The 22,979-nt window shown below is 40.8% G+C and overlaps 1 protein-coding gene across 3 annotated transcripts in view; it reads right to left on the bottom strand.

The window, feature by feature from the left end:
* Positions 1–22,979, bottom strand: part of LOC124156618 (DNA topoisomerase 2-alpha) — a 112,215-nt gene that overhangs the window by 26,191 nt on the left and 63,045 nt on the right. For 2 of the 3 annotated variants that reach the window (XM_046531263.1, XM_046531264.1), the window contains 3 exons: positions 14,384–14,525; positions 12,453–12,464; positions 12,061–12,282 (listed from right to left, as the gene is read on the bottom strand). In XM_046531263.1, coding sequence (XP_046387219.1) covers positions 12,061–12,282; positions 12,453–12,464; positions 14,384–14,525 — 376 coding nt within the window. The remainder of the gene's footprint in view (positions 1–12,060; positions 12,283–12,452; positions 12,465–14,383; positions 14,526–22,979) is intronic. The other variant, XM_046531265.1, reaches the window with a different exon arrangement.

A 22,979-nucleotide genomic window follows, 5' to 3' on the forward strand; every position in this document is an offset into this window, starting at 1 on the left:
ATCGTAAATGAATATAGTGAGGAAAGAGCAAAGAAAATAATTTCAATTGAAACGTCAGCAGAGAAGAAGAGAGACAATTATAAGCGCGGCACCATTTCCCCGACAGTGGAAGATACTTCTTCAGCCTCTCTCCGGTTAATAACTTACCCCCGTTGCAGGTAAATATGAACCATGCCCTTCTCCACAATCGAGGAACGTTCCCAGTGGGTGGGGTGAATAAGAGTGGGATGGGGATTGCCTGAGGAAAGAAGTGGTCAGCATATGGTGGGGTGAAGGGGGCAGGAGAAAGAAGGGTGGGGAAAGGGCCTTCAGCTCTGCCTCAGTTTACGTTTGGGGGGCGTATTTTTCTACGACGCACTCAAGCTCGGTCCTTAGGGGGGGAGTGAATGGGAAATGCTGGGGAAGGAGGGGTTTGGGATGCGTAAGGTGGGTGTCAGCAAGATCAGCAGAAGGCCGCGGGAGGAAGTAAACAAAGACTTTGGAAAGAAAGATCTCTCGGCATGGGAAAATGGGGATACTGGCGAGAAGAAAGTTTATGGTTAGAGTTAGAAGTGCGTCTTCATTACGAGTAGCCTGAAAAATAAGTTTGTGGCTAATAGAGCCCAATACTTAAGATATTTAAGTTGTTTACTCAGGAAGGCTATTGTATGCACGAAAAGATACTACTAAAAAAATCTGTTATTTTTTTCTTTTTACCCTTCTCCATCGCCGCTTCCACCATGGTTTCTCACTTGCATAAATGGGAATGAAATTGGGGACCAAACTCGTTAGCCATATCAAAGAATCTTAATGTTTGGATGGCAGCGTGTACTTCTTTTTTATTTGGTGAAATTACTTCCTCACTTTCATCTTCGTCGTCACTGCTATTCTGACTAGTCCCGGCCGCAGCTTCTTCCGACAAATGTACCGGCGTCCCATTGTCGCAAGCCCGGAGATCATCGTCAAGGGCAATATAATCGTTTGATGCTGCGCACTGTGCTCTTCCTGCTTTTTCCAAGAATTTTTCAAAATCATCTTTTAAGCCTCTATTCTCCTCCGCAATTTTATCCGCTGCAGCTTCCTGAAGGTATAACGTAACGAATCAACTATAGCCGTGATATTATAGCAGTGGAATTACTAGTAGGCTAGTTGTATCAATAACCAACCTCGAGAACATCCTCATGATGCGCTATCAAAGGGAATCCGGCCGATTTCCAGCTATTTGCGATTGTAGTGGAGGAAATAAAGTACGTCTTTGAACCGTGTTTCTGCAATGAAAAATGACAATTTTATTAACTTGGCCATTTTAGCAAAGTTAACAAAATCGTTATTTCTCATCGCAGAAACATGGTTCAGAGACGTACTTGATTGACTGATTGGCAGGAGCGCGATGCAAACTGTTATTATTTGATGATTGCATTGATTGATAGATTTTCAAAATGCAGTCAGAGCGGTAACTTTTGGGGAGAAAGGCTCGGAGGGTCGAAGAGGAGGGGCCAGCGAGGGTGAGCTCGTCGAGGAAAGGGTCCCGGATTAGGGACCTTTCGAAGTGCTTCGGCGAAATGTAGTCAAGTAAGTCTTTGAAGTACGTTCACAGCAGCCTGCCTTGCGAACGCACCAGGTACGTTCACAGCAGTGCAAAGGGTTAATTAGGAGTGTACGAAATACCCCGCGCAACCTTCCTGACATGTTAAACTACCAAGTATTGTCGATGCGATGTTTACGAATAGGCACGTAAATAGGGGCATTATGTCAGTCGCGATATTTTACTTAACTCCTACTTCCCCTAATTTCCCACCGTGAGGTTTTAGGCGAACCCTTTCTCTCCAAAGTTGCACTATCATTTACAATTTAACACTTTTGAAGATCCACAGTTGGAAGCGCTGATTTTTTAGCTACATATGCCGGCGTAACTCGTTTTGTTGACAAATATTTCGCCATAGTTCGTACAAGCGAATGCCTTTCGCTCCTGGGGACCGATCCGGGGTTCGTAAATTCAAAACATTTCGTAAAATCGAAACTTCGTATAATCAAATAGCACCATGTACTTACCATAGGCTTTTCGCCGGGACCACACTATCACTTCATATAATCGTAAACTTCGTAAAATCCTGCTTCGTATAATCGAGAGTTTACTGTACGTAAGAACCTCACTGAAACTTTCAGTGGAGAACAAAAAAAAGTTCCATAGGCAAGGAAGTTTCGTTTGTGTGTAAGGCTTGAGGAAATATGTGAGGTTTTTGGTATTTAGTAGAGATGGGTCGAATAGCAGATTTCTCGAATTTGAATATCGAATTCGAATATTAAATCATTGCTCGAATATTCGAATACCTCGAATTTCGAATACTAAATGATGAATGCTGGTATGTTTGACTAGGTTGCCTATGCAGCAGGCAACACAAGATTTTGGGGAGTAATTTTGATTTCCTTTAAATGATTCGAACAGGAATTTAGCTGATTAATGAATATTTTAATTTTATGGACACAATGGGGCATATAATTAATTCAACTAACATCGCTTTACCCCCACTCCTGCTGCCAAGTGCTAGCTGACAATCTGAGGCATTTTGCAAAATACAAGCTCCATTCCACCGGATTTTCTTCAATTATTTTCAGTCCATCTTTGGGAGTTCTCACGAGATAAGAAGATGAATTGGAATTGCTATCAGGGAGAAACCAAATATCCTGAGAAAATATCCCTTCGTCTGGGACTGTAACAATAAATATTTATAGAACCACTCATAAATTGTAACTTGATATATGTTTTCCGAAAAAAAACCGCATCAACTTCCGAGAAGCTCTGCTGCTCATATCGAGTTTCGCCAGAATGCTAAGTCTCTGTCATATTTTGACATTTATTTCTTTGCATAAAATGCTTAAATAAACTCAGAAATACGTCGTGTTTGGTCTTATTCTTTTTGAAATTACGCGCACAGTACTAATATTTCAATTCAATAAAGGTGTAACATCAATTGACGAAAGTCATTCTTAGACACCTTTTGTGCTAATAGATGACTCATGCAGCGGTTGACCTCCACAGAAATGGGGAACTTCGAAGCTGGTAGGAAAAAAAGGTCAGTGGGGGAGAAAAGGGAGGGCCCGAAACACGTTTCTATTGTTCTCGAGTAACTTGGTATTTTTTCGAAGCTAAGGTCTTCGTAATATGATCCCTGTGCGAGCTGTGACCTTTTTTTTATTTCGAAGAAGAGGAAAGCCTCAGAGGGGGGGCTAGTGCTGAATGGAGAGGGATACCGGATCTTGGGAAATGCGCTAATTTAAGTATCCCACGGTACTCACACAGCTGTTGACCTCCAGAAATGGGGAACTTCGAAGCAGGTAGCCAGAAAAAGGTCAGTGGGTGAGAAAAGGGGGGAGGGCGTGAAACACGTTTTTATTGTTCTCGTAACTCGATATTTATTTCGAAGCAGGGGTCTTCATAATGCGATCCCTGCCGGAGCTGGGACCTTTTGTTTGATTTCGGAGAAGAGGAAAGCGTCAGAGTGGGTGAGGCAAGTGCTGAATGGAGGGGGATAGCGGATCGTGGGAAATGCCCTAAGGTTGCTATCCCACGGCACTGAGGTTCTCCTGGTGGGGGGAATCGGGGATTTTCTGATTTTTTTACCCGACCATTTTCGGTTCCCCTCGTCGAACTCTTTTCACCGCTAAAATCCACGAATTTGATGTAATTCGTCAACTTGCGTAAAACGGCGCTGCGAGCACTAAATGACTATAGTTCTCTATATTTTTCCGAGTCATCTACCAACGACGTGCGTGCGACAGTGCATGACGCGAAATTCAAAGTATTCGAGGTATTCGAGGTGGTACTTTTCGCATAACTATTCGAAACCTCGAATATCGAATACTTTCTAATATTCGAGGTATTCGAGTATTCGCGGATACTATTCGCACATCTCTAGTATTTAGCATGAAATCCTTTTCAATAGGGGCCGGTATGTTTCCAGGATGTAATTACTCATTTAGAGGCAAGAAATTAAAGACTAATAATCTTATTTACTCACAAGCAACACCACAAATCATATGTTACTTTAAGAGAATCATAACTTTGCATTCCTGGACAACATTGCCCACGGTTGAATGTCTTGGTTGAATTGTAAGCATATCTGGCACAAAGCCGCAAGGCTATCATGCTGGAGAAATTTCAGAATGGTGACATTAAATGTTCACGGAGAAGCCAATTTTCCAAAAAGGTTGGCTCATTAACAGCAATTTCCAAGATATTCATTTTACCACCAATATACAAACCCAAGATTGGGGATTAAAGATATGAGATACCTCAGGAAAGTCATCCAAATCAACCCCATAATTATGGAGCAAAATTTCACTGATGCATCACGAAGGCTTCACACCCTGTGAATAGGGGATAAGTGGATAGATCCCCCCAAAACCTCAGAGAAATGAAAAAAAAAATTTGAAACAACTATCGAGGCAAGGATCAAATAATCAATATAATTTTTGGTTTTTTCCCGGCGAACAATTGCAGTGAAGTTTTCTCGGGTTTCACACCGGGTCAGGTCCTCCATTTCTCCTTCCAACGTTATGATGAGCAACTCGCCCTGGGACATAGTGTTTATAGAAAAAGAACCCACACCGACCTCTACCTGAATGAGAAAAGCCACCATCATCCCTCCCAGAAGATGTCAGTGCTCTCAACTCTCATACACAGGGCCATCTCTATCGCTGACAAGGATAACCTCCGCAAAGAAATAGGTCACCTGAAAAAAACCTTCACTCAGAACGGCTTCAGCAGACGTCATATAGACTTGGCCCTAAAAAGGGCCTTTACCCCTAACAAGACTTCACCAAAGGAAGAGTCCACTGCGACGACCAAGGCATACCTCCCATATATTTCCACCATATCAGGGAAAATCTCTAGAATACTGAAGAGGTTTGACATCCACACCATTCACTTGCCTCCACCAAAATTACGTGATCAACTTGTGAAGGCAGAAGACCCATCCGGGCTAAAAATTGCTGGAGTGTACGCCATACCATGTGAATGCGGAAAAACCTACATTGGAGAGACGGGCCGCACTATTGAGATGAGATTGAAAGAGCATCGCAGACACCTAAGATTAGGACAACTGGAAAAATCGGCAGTGGCTGAGCACAGCATCCTGGAGAATCATATGATTCACTGGGAAGAAGCGAAGCTGCTCTCTCGATCTCATGGATACTGGGACCGCGTAGTAAAAGAATCTATTCAGATTCAGAAAAACAGAAATAACATCAACAGAGACTGCGGCTATAATTTAAGCCACATATGGGACCACCTCCTAAAAATACGAGGGGACTGGCAGCCAATCAGGAGACGCTGAACCGCCCTCAACCTCAGAATTCTGTATATATACCCCGAGATTTTGAGGAATTGGTATTGGATTCCTGAATCCCTGAAGATGATGGGTGAGTTGCTCATCGAAACGTTGGAAGGAGAAATGGAGGACCTGACCTGGTGTGAAACCCGAGAAAACTTAACTGCAATCAACTAATGAAGTGAGGATTTTTCATGGCTCATTTGAGCGTTATTTCGCTGGGATGATGGAAAACATAATCTTGGAAAAATTCTTGAAAATCTTCCATTTGAGGAAGATATTCAGTACAGTGCAACCTCGATAAAACGAGACCCCACGGTGCTCCAATAAACACTCACTATAGCCAATTGCTGCTTAAGCAGAGGTGGAGCAAATAATAGCCAATAGGGTAGTTTCCTCCATCAAAGAAAACGAAAGGCATTGATTGCGATTCGTTACCCACCATTAGTGTATTCATAATACAATAATTATTTGGTTTTTGAAATACCGGTTTAGACGAATGGCAAGGGTCAAATTTTATCCTCATTTGAAAAAGGCCAGATTGGCGCCCATGCGATTCCACTCCACGTGACGTCACAGGGACCTAGTTTCTACACGAGAGGATAGGAATTATACATCGTATGAGATTACCAATGCATGCACGAGGCACAGAGCTCAGGGAAACATGTCTTAATAATCACCTATTAAAACTGGCTAAGGTCGGAAAGTTTTCTACATTTGATAAGGTATTAATAAACCTTTTTTAAGCCAAGAGCTACCAGCCAGCAAGGAACTCAGCTACCCGCTAGCATCCTGCGTCCTATCAGCGCTCAGAGCCTCGACCAAGGTCACCTCACAAGGCGGGAGGGGGAACCAGAAATGCGTCGCAAGGACTTTTTCCCATCATTCCTACTTACGCGTCGCGTTTTCGCGCGCTTGAAATTTTTCACTTTTCATTTAATCGCGAAAAATAGATATCGTCATTTAAAAATCTAAAAGCGTGAAGTACGTACTCCAGGAGTAATAATCTTTCGATTTAGGCAATAAAAAAATAATAGGAAACCACCCTATAACCTGTTGCGAACAGTTATACAGGAACAGGAGAGGTGCGGAGACAGAGTAATTTTCATCCGATAAACGTAAGCATAAATCCAGACGAAAGGCAATGTTTTTTGCATCACTAAATTTCCTTACAACAACAACTTACTATTCAAACAATTTATAAGTGCTATACTGAATAAAAACCATGCAAAGTATTGCTTTGTCAATCATTACGCAAATGCACAACCGACGAAGCCATTTTTATATGTACTTAATATGTGCTTTTACGTGTTCATTCTATTATTTTGGTATTTTCCACTGAAAATTCAAAAAATAACTGATAAAACTGTATCGTGGTTATTTAATGCCTCAAATGTTTCCATTGGTTTATGTTTATTGTTCCTCTATGTTAAGCGGCAGTTAAGTGAAATAACGTACTGCATTTGTTTCTGCAGTCGAAAATGGTGGAAGGTTGTACAACGTTCCTGCCTTGGAAGACTTTTTCCATCATATAATGTAATATCTTCATTATCTATGGTAAAAAGTTTGCTAAGCTTGAAAAATGATGTGATTAAAATTGCAGTTGTTAATGCACGGCACTGCAATAAAAGATTTGAATTAAAATTGGTAATATTAGAAAAGATATTAACGTGATATTATTTCAAGAAAAAATATAATGCAGATACTATGCTGATATGTCACTTAAGTTAAACAAAAGCAAGATGCAAGAAACTGCGACGAAAATAACTTGCACGGGTAATATTTGCGGCAAAGAAACGGAAAGGCATACGCATCTGATGGACCCCTAGGCCAAATCAACTTAAGAGTATGAATTTATTGATTTAACGTTCTCAATAATGACTGAAAAACATGAAAAAGGAATGCAGAATTTTTTAAATTAAATAAACTAAAAGCGCAGCATCAGCTCTCCACATATACGTTCTGTGGTGGCGCCAAATGCATACCACATGGCGCCAAACGAGAGTCAGTTGTTCTCTGAGTTCTTCCAGCCTCGTACAGCAAGGGTTCTGTCAGGGAGTAGGTTGTAAAAGAGTTCCATTTCGTCTGTGTTATATCACGTAGGGAATACTTCTTAAGATACTTAGGATCGGAGTCCTTTCTTCCATGACTTTGGGTTTACACCGCAGGCATCACCAGCAATTATGATGGAAGATAACGCATTGGTGCTTTGAATTAGTATAACCAACCTCCCGAACTCTTGAAGTTCTCGAATCGCAATCTATCCCTAAAATACTCTGCTTCAGGCTTAAGCATAGCCCCTTTCTCAGAAGTTCCCGCAGATTGAAGTGGGCAAAACCACTCGAACAAAGCTCCTTCTAAATCTTCATGGTCTGCATTCCTTGGGCGCTTTTGCATTTTTTAATTGCGAAGATTGAACTAGAAGATACATTAACTACACCACTCTCATATTACTCTATTATTTTCTTGCTTTGACTTGTTTGGTGTTTTTTGTCCACGGTGTCTACCATCAAATGCTTTCTATTCACGCAACTCACGGACGTGCGGGTATGCTGATGTCAGCTTTCTGCCGTCCGAGGAACAAATGAAGATCAAGCATTCGTGAACGCTAATGCCACAATATTTTCACCAAAATGAACTACTTATTTATCGAACGACAGTTTACTACATGAATTTGAGACTTAGCACTCCATTTAACTTCATTTCTAACAGATCGCAAGAAATTACAGAGATAAAGGACTCTTGGTGAAGGTTTTCCAGCGAAACTCTCGCTATGGCGAGTGCCAACACCTAAAGGGCCTCGTAAAAACAATTTTTTTTACATGCTTATTATAGGGTCCATTGGCGGTGCCTCGGCTCTCTCTCGTTATGGCGGGGGTCTCGCAATAGCCCGTACTCGCTTTAACGAGGTTCCACTGTAGTTCATAATTCCAGATTGACGATCATGTAATATAGTTAAAATTAATATCTAATAAACAGCATTGCACATTATCAAAACTTATTATTCTATACTGACATATCTCTGTAATGAGCACATTTTAGTCCCCCTCCTGTGACTAAATCGGTGCGCGTACCGTGATCTTCTCGCAGAGCAGTTCTCTGACAAGTCGTGTGAGGTATTTTACCTCATTGGACTAGAAAAATACATTTCGTAACCGAGGTCGTCATATAACTGAAAAGTTTCATAACTGAGGTTGGAAATACAGTAGAACCTCACTTATGAAACTTTCAGCGGAAAACCAAAAAAAGTTTCATAAGTGAGGTTTTTAGGTATTTAGCATGAAATCCTTTCCTATAGGGGCTGGTTTGTTTCCAGGATGTAATTACTCATTTGGAGGCAAGAAATTGAAGCCTAATAATCTTATTTACTCACAAGCAACACCACAGATGATGTGTTACTTTAAGAGAAACATAATTTTACATTCCTGAACAACATTACCCATGGTTGAACGTTTAGCATTCCAGGTACTAAGCTGCAAGGCTATCATACTGGAGAGATTTCGGAATGATGACACTAAATTTTCACAGAGAAGCCAATTTTTTTAAAAAGTTGACTCATTAAAAGCGGTTTTCAGGAAATTCATTTTACCAACTACAGGCAAACCCCAGATTGGAGATTGAAGAAATGAAATACCTGAGGAAAGTCATCCAAATTAACCCCGCAATTATAATTTTTAATAACCCCGGGAGCAAAATTTCACTAATGCATCACGAAGGCTTCACACCCTATGGACCCAGGTTAATGGCAGAGGCAGAAAGTTTTCAGAGATGGCTCTATCCCTGCTTGAGAGTAGTGTGGACGGAACTTCCAGTGCAACACACTGTCCGGCAGATGGGACATTAAGCCCTGGTTAAGCCTATCGTTACAACCTGGCTAATTCCAACACAGGGTTTCTATACTCCCTCTCTTACCTCATGGCGCAAATGACCCCAGCTGTCAGTTTTCTCCCTCTAAATACCATGCCATAGATAATATGGAGCACCTGGCAGTGGCGTAATTATGGTTGGGGGATGAGGGGATGGATCCCTCTCCAAAGCCTCAGAAAAATTTTTAAAAAATTTTAAACACAAGTCTAGCTTTGATAAACAGCAACTGCATCTACTAAAAGTTAAATTTTATGTGCCAAAATGATGTAGAACATATTTCCACGCATGCCATTTTTTTTTAATTTTACGGGAATCCCCATTGCCTCGGAGGGGTGGGGGGTGAAGCTGCCCCCCAGGTACTACCGTCACCCCCAAAGCATATTCCTAGTTACGCCACTGGTACCCCGGATATTTCGTGACTAAGTTCACTTTTCCGGTGCTTAGAAAACTTTTAAGTGAGCATTTGAAATAATCGCGCAACTGCTGTCAGTGATGAATGGACAAAAATAGATTAAGACCCCGGAAAAATCTCCCCTCTCAATAACGTTTACGCACTAAAAAAGAATTTTCCCATGACATTTTAGTAATAATAGATTGAATCTACCGGGTATAGCTTCTCTGCCGGCATTCTTCCGCGAATTCAGCGCCGGGAACTTCGACTCACAAGCCGTGTGACTCATCTTCACTTAATATTTTGCTTCCCCATATCTGAAAACAACACCAGACTGTTTTTGTACTTCGATATAATGGTTATAAGTCATTCCTGAGTCGAAAGGAACTGCCTTATCTCTCGCGTTTTGAATTTGACTTTAATGATTACGTTACTACTGACGACGCGAGTTATTCTCCGAGGGCATTCGTACTAACTCTCATTCAGTTAAAAAATAAACGCTTGCCACCAGGCAGTCAAGGTCAAACTATATTTCATTTAAACCCGCAGATACAAGTTGGGTCAGTTTTGATCTGCGCGCCGCGTAAGCAACTTTCCTCCGGCTCAATTCGTCCCGCGGATGAGGGATTAGCCCGCGGAATGAGTCCACGCATGCTGTTTTTGCTATCGTGTTGAATCACCAACGGCTTACGTCCATACTACAAATACGATAATCTTTTTTGAATGACCTTGGAAGCCAAAATTTAGGTACGCGAGGATTTTTAACCCTTTCACTGCTGTGGACGTACCTAGTACGTCCGCACGGTAGACTGCGGTGGACGTACTTTTTCTTCCTCCCTGCCATACGTTCAGCACTTTCGCCGAAGCACTTCGAAGGGACCCACTAACCCGCGACCCTTTCCTCGACGAACTCACCCACGCAGGACCGTACCTCATCGGCCCTACCAGCGGGGGCCCTACCTCCGGAAAAGTGATCGCTCTGACTACAATTTGAAAATCAATCAATCAATCCGATCGTCACAAAATGATTGTTTTCATCGCACACCTGCCAATCAAGCAATCAAGTACGTCTTTGAACCGTGTTTCTGCGATGAAAAATACCGATTTTGTTAACTTTGATATAATGGCAGTTTTCCAGTGGTCCGCAGCCACGTTTTGTTGCAAAGTTAACAAAATCGTTATTTTTCATCGCAGAAACACGGTTCAAAGACGTACTTGATTGCTTGATTGGCAGGAGTGCGATGAAAACAATCATTTTGTGATGATCGGATCGATTGATTGATTTTCAAATTTTAGTCAGAGCGGTCACTTTTCCGGAGGTAGGGCCCCCGCTGGTAGGGCCGATGAGACGGTCCTGCGAGGGTGAGTTCGTCGAGGATAGGGTCGCGGATTAGCGACCCTTCGGAGGGTGTACCACACCCATCCCGGAGGTACCTGCTCCATGGGCCAGGAAACGCATTTTAACATTTTCGCCGCATGTGAGGAGAAGGTTTCCGGAGATTGAACAGCAGTGAAAGGGTTAACGGCTCATTTAGGTGTTATTTCGCTGGGGCGACGGGAAGCATAACCTTGGAAAATACTAGACAATCTTCCGTCAGAGATAGATATTCCGGATTAATGATCATCTACTGTAGCTAAAATTAATATCTAATAAACAGCATCGCTTGTTATTAAAACTTATTATTCTTCAATGGCATATCTATGTAATGAGCACATACTACCCCCGCTCCTGTGACTAAAATCGGCGCGCCTACCGCAATCTTCTCGTAGAGCAGTTCTCTGACAAGTCGTACAAGTGAGGTATTTTATCACGTTGGACTGGAAAAATACGTTTCATAACCGAGGTCGTCGTATAGGTGAAGAGTTTCATAACTGAGGTTGGAAATACATGGGTTCATATGGGGTTATTCACCGGACCAAAAAAAAAATCGGCGTATAAGTGAGGTCATCGCATAACTGAGGGTCGTATAACCGAGGTTCTACTGTATATGGGTTCATATGGGGTTATTCAACAGACAAATTATATAAAAAAAAAAAAAAAATCGGTGAATAGGTGAGGTCATTGTACAACTGAGGGTCGTATCACCAAGGTTCTACTGTATTATAGATGCCATCTAGTGACTTATTTTATGCATTAATGTGGTGGTAGGTTGTTTCAGCAGCACAAAATTTCACCACTATCCCCACAACTCCTTATTCGTTACAACACATCATTACCTTTAAAGAGAAAATAAAATCAAGTGGACATGACAGTAATTACCTTTTAAATTAAACTATCTAACATAGGAATAAAAAAATTTTGGTGGGCAACCCTATTACCGAAGAGAAGAATGGAGTCCAAGAAAACTGAATTGAAATGAAGAGGTGAGGAGAGCAATGTCGTGAATTAATACCACCAACAGCAAACAGCAAATTGACAATATTTACCATAAAGTCAAGCCAGAGATTTAAACAAGAAGTATGAATCTACCTACAAAATTAACCAATACATACCATTTCCCTTAAATTATCAAGATCAGTTCTCCATATTTGAGCCGGTGTGGTAGCTTGTAAGATTCTGTACTCCTGTTGCTTCTCTGCTTGCTTCTTCAGCAGTTCATCCTTCCTTTCCTTAGTCAAAGACCACATGGTCATGCCAAGTAAATAATCAAAGTCCAGTCCATCGTCAGTGCTTTCTTCTTCTTGAGACACCTCTCCAGACTCACCAATTTCTTGCTACAAAAAAAAATTGGGAGGTAACAGAGTGAAAAACAATTAAAATGAGACGATGGCGTCTATTGGTACGAATTCTTATTTCTAGAGGGATCCCTTTTTGCCATGAAATGATCTACAGTATCTACTCATGATAATGCTAAATCCCAATTAATAAAGCAAACAAAACATACCCCTTCCATCTCCTAAGGTGAGCATAAAAAGATAGGAAAGAAGAAATATTATTTGATTTACAAATAGCCACCACTCTCAAAGAAAAATAATCCATAATTTAATGCATACAGAAGGCTCTCGCTATTATCCAAGTAGATGTGACCAAAATATTAAAGGCATGTAATGAAGATCTTCGTAATAATGTTTATTTCACAAAATACCATGCAAAAAACCAGCCTTGTCTACTTTTCTTATTCTTTCACCCTTTTGTATTTAAACTAGCTGACCCAACAAACTTCGTCTGGCCTTCAGCAAGCTTCCCTCTTTCAAACAGCGCGTGCCATTCGTAAAAAGCAGTATTTGGACGGAAGATATGACGCGGCCAACTCCCTCTATTTCTCTTTCTTATTTTAAAGGCCGATTTTGATGACTCTAATCAATATGGGGCCCGCATTGAATGTGTTAAGCAAAAATAAAACGAACAGTTGAGAGTATTAGAATGATACTTGCAAAGAACATTACATGGCTATACCAACTGTATGTTAACACATAGGCGGGCTTGAATCGTCCACTTAAGCAGTAAATTGGTTATCGGCGCAAAAAATGGGACATTTTACATTCAAAGAAGAAAGTGATTTGGCAATTCAATAGGTCGTTAAACCGATGGCAAAGCGCATGTGAGTAGTGGCCGTGGTGACCCATGAGTTTGCCACACAGCAGCAGCAGTGCAGCCATTTCTAAGGTGTGCTCTGGGCGGTCCATTCCCTCGCCCCCCTTCCTGCAATGCCGCTGCATGGAAAACTACAGCACACTCCCCATTATCCGGCTGCTGCAGTTTATCTAGGTTGCGGATTACCAGTGCATGATTTTCACCCTAGCTCAATTTTTTCCATGATCTTTATTAATAAAATCGGACACAAAATCATCGGAAATACTGCATTAATGCTAGGATAGACCGGGCTTACTATTTCCGTTGGAATCCCCTTCGCAAAATGGAAGCGATCGCACACTAGCTGCATTCCATGGCATCCATAGTGCATGGGAATACTGCGTTTCTGTTTTCCAAGCTTTGCAGCGTGAGACCGCGCTCCGTGATCATGTGTACACGTTCCACAGCAGTTGCAACCCGGGCAACTTGAGCGAGACGCGACTAAATGGCGTGGTGCCTGACTGTGTAGTTTCTGACATCGATCAGTGGTTTTGAAGTATTAGTGCATACCACTTTTTTGTATCCGTGATCACGCAGCCACGGATGTCTGATTTTAGAAACCAGGCATTAAATGGAGCATTAATAATACGAGTACAACCCTGTTATCGCAGCTAAAAAGATCGCGAACTGGCAAAGAAAGCTCTCATTGAGTCCAGGAAGCACTCTAAAATAACAGAATAACTGCATAAATAATAATATTTTGTTTGTTTTTAGGTAAGTTATGAACATTGCAAGACATTTAAGTGAAAGTTTGGGTTATCCGTGTTTTCCGATTATTATTCTCTGCCGTTCCTCATTAGCCATCGTCATTAGCCCATTGGGATAATTGGGATCGGAGTGTGCTGCTTAGAGCTTCCTTAATGACATATTTCCGGAAACTACCTCACTGTTACGAACAGTGTTGAGCAGGAAGCCACAACTCAATAGACATCTATTCCACGTCATTGGGTCGTGGGTTAACTGAACAATATTTCCTGCATAAAAAAGAACCATAATAGCTGCTTGAGAGCGCTGAAAATGAGATAGCTTAATTTATATGCATTATAATTATAGATATACATGTAAATACCATTGAGTGATCCATCAAACTTCGTCATCACCATCTCTCTCAAATGATCAGTTATTTTCGTAATAAAGAGCACTGTACAGCACATGTTTCCGAGTTCATAATCAGTCTGAATAAGGTAAGTCGTTCAAATATTTAGAAGCATTAATAAAAGATAAATAAATATGAATATTCACCAAGACTTCTTCTTTGTTCTGCTTAAGCTTAAAGGTCTTCACTGGATCAGAATCATAGCCCCTCTTCACAAGTTCTTCTATCATCGCTTTCTTTTTCTTGTTTTCAATCACAAGAACTCCATCACATTTCTCACAGATAAACCTGAAAAGAAAAGTTTTTATGAGACATTGAAGTATTGTAAAATATGGTTGATGAAATGATGATTTCAGGCAAAGAAGTGCAGACACATTGGGGCCTATTACGTAACTTTTACTCGGAGCTAGAGCTATCTGTAACTCCGCCCCGATTTGTTTTGATTTGTAGCTCCAACCCTATTACGTACCGGCAGGAGTTACGAGAAGTCTCCGAAAGAATGCGGAGCTACAGTGGCTATGGAAAATTCGGAAAGCAAATCTCCAGAAATGAGTCAACCAATAGGAGCTTAGGTATCCGATAGTAAATGTTTCTGCGCAGACGGGTTTAACGTGAATTTCGGAATGGAGTCCCAAACTTGTATTTCGTAAGTTAATGTGAAATCCGTGAAATAATTAATATAAACTACATTGTTGAAATGTTTATACTTTAAAGCTTATTCATATACAGTTATATGTCATCCATTGTATACAGTCATTCATTTATCGTCGAATCCAAACCTATTCTCTGCCCATTTTGCTATTATGGCAATGAAAACAATTTTAGATACCGGCAAAGGTCGGAGAAAATGAGCAGGAAGCAGTATGTGGTGCTCACTAATTTTATGAGTGACCACAGAAGCTTTGTCCTTGGCGTATTCCAAGGAATAAACGGGGAGGCAACAATAAATAAAATGTGGGGTGACAAACCTTAATATTTCATCGACAATTAACAAAAATGTGCTACTGAGATTGACAGATGCCTACAAAGAACGAAGATATTTGCACACACACCGACATATTTTTTAATACCAATAATGAAAATAAAAATGCCTTATGAAAACTCCAGCCCGATTTCCTTCGCTTCTCATCTGTCATTTGTTGATGTCTGCTGTCGGAATCTGAAAGATAAGGCAATGGATCGACCAATAAACATATATTGGGGAAGGATGATGAGGGTGTTTTCGGAGTATGTAAGAAGGAGGCATCTGACATTAGAAATGAGACGAATAAGGGTTTCCCACAATCCGATCAAATTAGATGAAGACCATTTTCCAATGTTTTTCAGAGTGTCGAAACACATTTTTCAATATCTCTGTCGGTCTCTGGGACCCACACTAAGGAAACGCAGAATAAGAAGATTCAACATTACACACGCTCATAGTGATATAATGAAAACTCTTCAATAATATTTATCTGTTTTTCCACGCTTAGTGATATTCTGCGTTTCCTTAGTGTGGGTCCCAGAGACCGGCAGAGATATTGAAAAATGTTTTTCGACACTCTGAAAAACATTCGAAAATGGTCTTCATCTAATTCGATCGGATTGTGGGAACCCCTGATTCGTCTCATTTCTAATGTCAGATGCCTCCTTCTTCTTACATATATGTATACTCCGCAAACACCCTCGTCATTCTTCGCCAAAGATATGTTTATTGGTCCATCCATTGCCAAATCCTTCAGATTCCGACCTTCCGACGGCAGAAAACAACAAATGACAGTTGAGAACCGAAGGAAATCGGGCTGGAGTTATCATAAGGATGGGTCAGAAGCCTGCGTTATTCCAGCCCCGAGATAGCTCCAGTTCGCAACTCCTATCGGAGTTATTTTGACTACTGTAATCGCAAATTGAGCTATGGCAGCCATCATAACTCTTATAGCTCCATAGCTCCGGAGTTATGACTTACGTAATAAGCCCCATTGGATACTGGTGCTATAGCAAATTTTGACAACTTGTGGTAAACTTTTAAACGTATTGCACTTTAAGTACAGATAATGACTAATGATGCTAGGAATATATATGTACAGCAGACTCCCCATTATCTGGCTGCAGTTTATTCGTGTTGCAGCTCATCCATGCACAAGTTTTACACTTTTTCGAAATTTTCCGCCGTCTTTAAAAAAAATAAAAATGATGCTATGCACCAGGATATTTGCATTTCAATGCTGGGCTGCACCGGACTTATTCTTTCTATAAGAATTCCCATCGTGAAATGGAATTATTTTATTTACTTCTTGCTGACAAGGAACGTTTCAAGTCTACTTGGACGTCTGCTCTAGCAGTGCTGACGACGATCAGCAGCGGGAAATAAACTCTTGATTGATTTTTAAAATTTCTTCAATGTTTCACCAAGAGTAAATTAGGAAAAATTTTACCATTGATCTTTAATTGCATATTTCATATCGAAAATTCGCAATTATTGCCATGGTCTCACATGCGGTTGAATAGGGCCCAAGGGAACCGGGGATTTCGTCACACTCGGGCATGTTTACACCACAACGAGTCATGGTCAAACTGGAGAGAAAGGGAATAGCAGAAGTGAAGAGAGCGAGGGAAATGGAAGTAGAGATGACATCGGTCATGGTCACGCACTCGCCTGCTTAGACAGTTTTCCATAAGTCCTGGTTTCCTATAACCGCTGCTGTGCGGTGGCGTGATTGCGTGCCCGTTGTCTTCATGGGAATTTCGTGTTCCTATTTTCCAAGCATCGTGGTGCGCGATCATGCTCAGTGATCACAGATCCGCATTCCACAACAGTTACATCCCAGACAACTTGTGCAAGATGCAACTAGGTGGCGTGGACCCTGACAGTGTAGTTTCCAATGTTGCCCAGTGGTTTTGAAGCATTCGTTCAAAACACTTTTCTGAATCCGTGATCTTGCAGCCACGGATGCAAGGTTTTCGGAAGCCAGGTATAGCACGGAGCAGAAAGAATACGAGAACAATCACATTTTTGCCCCTAAAAAGATCGCAGTCTGGAATAGAAAGCCCTTAATGATTCCGGAAAGTAATCTAAAATAACAGACAATGTGCATAAATAACATTTAATCATTTCATTTATATGAACTGTGAAAATTAAATGATATTCAAGTAAAAGTTTGGATTATTCTTTTTTTCCGATTATTCGTGCTGCCCCTCCGCCTCATTAACCCAGATAATCAAGAGTGTGCTGTACATTGAAAGGAGTACAATCTGTTATTCCGGTAACATATCTATCTGGTTAAGTAGAAATCTACTTACATTACCTAAAGCAATCTCTCCTCTTTGAATCCCAAAATTTGTTAACACATGAGTATATAGAGTAGACACACACACACATATATAGAGTAAACCCTCGATTATACGAAGCAGGATTTTATGAAGTTTTCGATTATACGAAGTGATATTGCGGTCCCGGCAAAAAGCCCATGCTAAATACATGGCACTACAGTAGAATCCTGATTTAAGGTTTTTCAGGGGGGACAAACTTTAAAACACTAAATGCGGAAAAACACTAAAGGAGGACCTGCCATTTTTTCAGGTTTTAGGGTCTGTAATGATTGAAATGGCTTTTTATGAATAAAAAATATTATTTTACGTAACTAAAAGGTGCTGCATGCAGCAATAAATTCATTATGATTACGTGTTTTCAGCCCTATGAAGGTTGGATAATACTTTTCAGGAATCAGCTAAAAGAATTGGTAGTAAAAATAAGTAATGAGAGGATGACAATTGTTTTAAAGAAATACTTTAAGAATATTTTAATATGCATCAACTGAAAAGTATTCCCACACGGAATATTATTATGGAAATTAGTGATGCCATTTTTACGTACATTCCAGTGGTCTCAATGAAATTTTAATTTTTTTTCTGTAAAAGCGACATGTAGGTGACTATAGCATTTCTAATATAATAAGAAAAGGTGTAAGTAGGTACTCGAAAAATCGTCATTGCATCTATAAAGATGAGTGAAATAAAGGGACAGCAGAAGATCGCTAATCCCGAAATCTAAACTACCGAGTATCTAGTAAAAGGGAGGTTTTCTGGAATTATACCAACTTAACGTTTTCTGTTGCCTTGGCGAAACGAGGGATTTATGAGCCTTTAAAAAGCCTCCCGTGTGCACATTTCGGATTTCGAGGTCATCCAAAAAAGGAGAATCTTATTTCTAGTATGCGTACAAGTCGATGGTGATTCAACTCGATGATGGCACCAGATTCGTTGTCATATATCCGCGGCCTCATACAGGTCGAATGGAACCGGGAGAAGTTGTTTATGTGGCGTGCTGATCACCTTGACTCCAACTCACCTTGTTTCTCGGCAGCTTTTAATGAAATTTGGTTGGACCTTGAATAACGATTAGCTTAACTTTAAGTTAAGTGAAAAGGTTTAATCTTCAACAAAACTGGATTTCATCAGAAAAATTGTCAGTGCCTCTGGAGTTTGGCAATAGGGTGGTTTCCTATTATTTTTTTATTGCCTAAATCGAAAGATTATTACTCCTGGAGTACGTATTTCACGCTTTTAGATTTTTAAATGACGATATCTATTTTTCGCGATTAAATGAAAAGTGAAAATTTTCAAGCGCGCGAAAACGCGACGCTTAAGTATGAATGTCGGGAAGTCTCTCCGCGTGACGTATTTCTGGTTCCCCCTCCCGCCCTGCGAGGTGACCTTGAGGCGAGGCTTAGCGCTGATACGACGCAGGCTGCTAGCGGCTAGCCTAGTACCCTGCTGGCTGGTAGCGCTTGGCTTAAATAAGGATTATTAATAACTTATCAAACGAGGAAAACTTTCCGACCTTAGCCAGTTTTAATAAGTGATTGTTAAGACATGTTTCCCTGAGCTCTGCGCCTCATGCATGCAATGGTAACCTCAGATGACGTATAACTCCTATCTTCTTGTATAGAAACTAGGTCCCTGTGACGTCACGCGGAGTGGCATCGCATGGGCGCCAATTTGGCCCTTTTCAAATGAGGATAAAAATGGACCATTGCCATTCGTCTAACCCGGTATTTCTAAAACAAAATAATTTGTATATTATGAATACACTAATGGTGGGTAACGAATCGCAATCAATGCCTTTCGTTTTCTTTGATGAAGGAAACCACCCTATTTCGTCAGGGTTAGGCCCAGCGCACACGGTGTGACTGTTTTACAACTACCGTTGCAAACCAGTTGCGCGCAAAACTGTTTTGTGACCTCGACAATGTATTTGAGTATGGAGGCGCACACGACGCGACTGGTTTTTGACGATCTCGAACCAGTCTGAAACCAGTCACATACAACCGTAGGCCCGCGGTTGCAGTTGCGTTGCAGACTTCAGTTGCACGAGACCACGTGATTTTCGGTGGTATTTTGACGGCCGTATAGTGTCGATCTCAAAATGAATGATCAAGAAGTCAACATGAAGCTCGTTGGAGCAATAGAGAAGCATGACGTCCTGAACATATACAAACTATCTAACGTCTTTGGTATTGATAATAGATCACAGCGTCTACTTCGCCTGACTCAGTGACAGTAAGCGCTGACGGCCCAGCCAAGGGCTAAAAAACAACACGTACCGCACTAAATAAACACTCCACTGATTGCACAATAGACGAAACTGATTTACAACCAGCCCTTTGTCATTACACCCATGTGCGGACAGAAGTTTTGTTTCAGTTGCAAACTGGTTGCAGACGCAACTGATTCCCAACTGTGGTTTCAAAATAGTCGCTCCGTGTGCGCTGGGCCTTATGATGTCGAAGTCAACCACCAAGGGATACCTGCCCGATTTTCGTATTTTTCCGCACTCATCTATTTTACCGTGATTATGCGGTGATTTTTTTTCCAGTATGAGCGATTTATTTTGAGTCATGGACCGTGATAGTTCGTCAAAACTCCGATTGTCATTCTCTTTTGGCATTAATTAGCACCAGATAGATATTTTTGAATCGACATCGATATCAACCAGCCGCATGTCGGTAAATTGGCTCCGGGATATCTAAATTACGATGTAAAATAATGTTGTTCCGCAGGGAAAGAATGCTCTCACTCACGGTCATGACAGGGGAAACACTTCCTCGGTTCTTTCGCTGTTCCTCCGTGGAAACTGACCTTGGAATGGATTACAGAAAGAATCTTCTAGTGAACTGCGCAATTGATATTGGGCCTCCTCTTTTGAAAAGAGAAAGTAGCCGACTGGAAAAATATTGGGCTAACAATGGACTACCCATAGAGAGTAGAGTTGAAAGGGGCATAAGCCATCAATTGAAAACATTATGAGGAAACATTATTGTAGCGGCCCTCGGAGGATAACTCGTGTCATCAGTCGTCACATTTCATCGAATTCAAGTTCAAGAAGTGAAGGATAAGGTAGTTCGAGGTTATTAAGGGATGACTTTGCTCCATTAGATCGGATCTGATACAAAAAGTGCCTGGTGTTTGGATCAGAAGGGGAGCGAAACATTACGAGAAGACAAATCACCCAGCTTGCGAGTTGAAGGTCGCAGTGCTGCATTCGCCGAAGAAAGCAGTTGAAGAAGCGTTCCCCAGTAGATTCTATCGACTCTTGGTAAACTTTCATGAGACTGTTCTTGTTGATGAGCATAAATTCGAAGCTTTGGATGAACCGTCATGAAAAAACGTTAAATCAAGCAAAAAAATCTTGAGCGGGACAAATTTTTACGACCATATGCCCGCATCAGTAGCTAAAAAAAAACAGGGCTTCCGACTGTGGTCCACCAAAAGTGTGAAATCGTAAATGATAGTGCAATTTTGGAGAGAAAGGGTTCGCCTAAAACCTCAAGGAGGGAATTTAGGGGAAGTAGGAGTTCAGTAAAAATATACTGCGACTGACATAAAGCCCCTCTTTACATGCCTATTCGCAAACATCGCATCGACAATACATCGTAGTTTAACATGTTGCGGACCGCTCACGGAGATCTCCGTGTTTTGCGTGCCGAACGCTGAGGACCGGCCACGGAGATTTCCGTGTTTTCGCATGTGATAATAAAACTTACTCTGCTTCTTTTAATATTTGTTACTTATGTTCGCATTTGCTTCTGGTGTATTTCAGAATGTGCTTTCATTGATTTAGATAAGTTTTATAACAATCAAATTATAAATTTATTAATATTTTTTCGATGAACGTAATCCACTTTTAGAGTTAACTAATGCATAGGATCAGAATGTCACTAAGCCGTACGAGTGAAGAAAACTCGATCAAACATTCATTTTTCTATAACAGCAACTCTTGAAATTCTACAATGTTCTGAAATTACGAATTATTATATTTTAGATGATAAGGAATAATTTTGGTTGGATTTCTTCGGTCCTTTTCTTTTGGCTCCAACAAAATCTATTGTCGGTAATTCTCTCATCGCCTACTTTGCGCCATACATTATAATGAATGGCGCAAAGTGAATAATGTATATTTCACCTCTGGGTGCATTCGGCTGTCTTTCACACGCGCCATGGTCTGGATTCTCACAAGACATCCTATCTCCAGCGCTCAACGTAAACACATCAACGAGTCTCGAGGGCCAAGGACTATGAGGGTCATTTCAGCGGGACCCTATCTTTCGGACCTTGATAGAAAAAGACCAGATGGCCACAACGCTTATCTTTGTTAGTCTCTAATGTTTCCCTTTGCTAATAATGCATATTAGTCTTCTTTGGGACAATCTTGTGTTCTTTACCCTCTTCGTTAGAGATCTGAAGTCACGTAGTTAAGTGAGGAATCATTTCCTTGGATGAAAGTTGGTGTACGTTTACCCTATGAAAGTGCACGCATACGTAACCTTCATAAATTTCATTAATTTCCAGCAATAATTCCTGCGTATCTTGTCAACCGAAAAATTTCTCCAAAAACAATACGACCTTATTTATAGTAATGGCGTCAACTAGTGGTGGTGCTTGCGGAATGACGGAGAAGGATATATATGAAGAACTTAGCGTGGATGCATTATCAGACGTGCCAGATGATTGTGTAGACGAGTGTGAGAGCTCAGATAGTGAAATTGGTTTTGATATTGGTGGAAGACGACATAAAAGAAAAGCTGCACAGTTAGTTTACACTGATGATAGTGACTCCGACGCAAGTGATAGCGATGGTAGCTTAGTGAAAGACACCTCGGTGACATGGAATAAAATTGACCTTCCAAGAAGTTTGGAAGATTTTCAGGGAGTGGCAGGAATCATCAATGCTCCTGATAATTGTGAATGTGTTTTAGAAGTGGCAAAAATGTTTTTTGGGGATGATCTTCTCGAAATGATGTGTAATGAGACCAATTTGTATCGAATGCAGAACGAAGGCAGATACAAGTCCTCGCAGAAAACTGGGAAGTGGAAAAATGTAACGGTGGGAGAGATGAAAGTTTTTATAGCTATTATAATTTTGATGGGAAAAGTCAGGAAAGATTCAATCAAGGAATATTGGAGCACTGATGAATTTATCAATACACCGATTTTTAGTAGTTTGCTCAGCAGGAACAGATTTGAACAAATTTGGAATTCTTGGCATTTCAGTGATAATCAATCAAATTCTGAATCTTCCGATAGGCTACATAAAATTAGACCAATACTATCATAATTCTTAGAAAAATTTAAAACTGTGTATATGCCTAAACGTGATCTCTCTCTAGACGAAGGAGTAATACCTTGGAGGGGAAGATTGAGATTTAGAACATACAATCCAGGGAAATTGGTGAAGTACGGATTATTGGTGCGAATGGTGTGTGA

This window comes from Ischnura elegans, chromosome 3, assembly GCF_921293095.1.
Source record: "Ischnura elegans chromosome 3, ioIscEleg1.1, whole genome shotgun sequence".
NCBI lineage: Eukaryota > Metazoa > Arthropoda > Insecta > Odonata > Coenagrionidae > Ischnura > Ischnura elegans.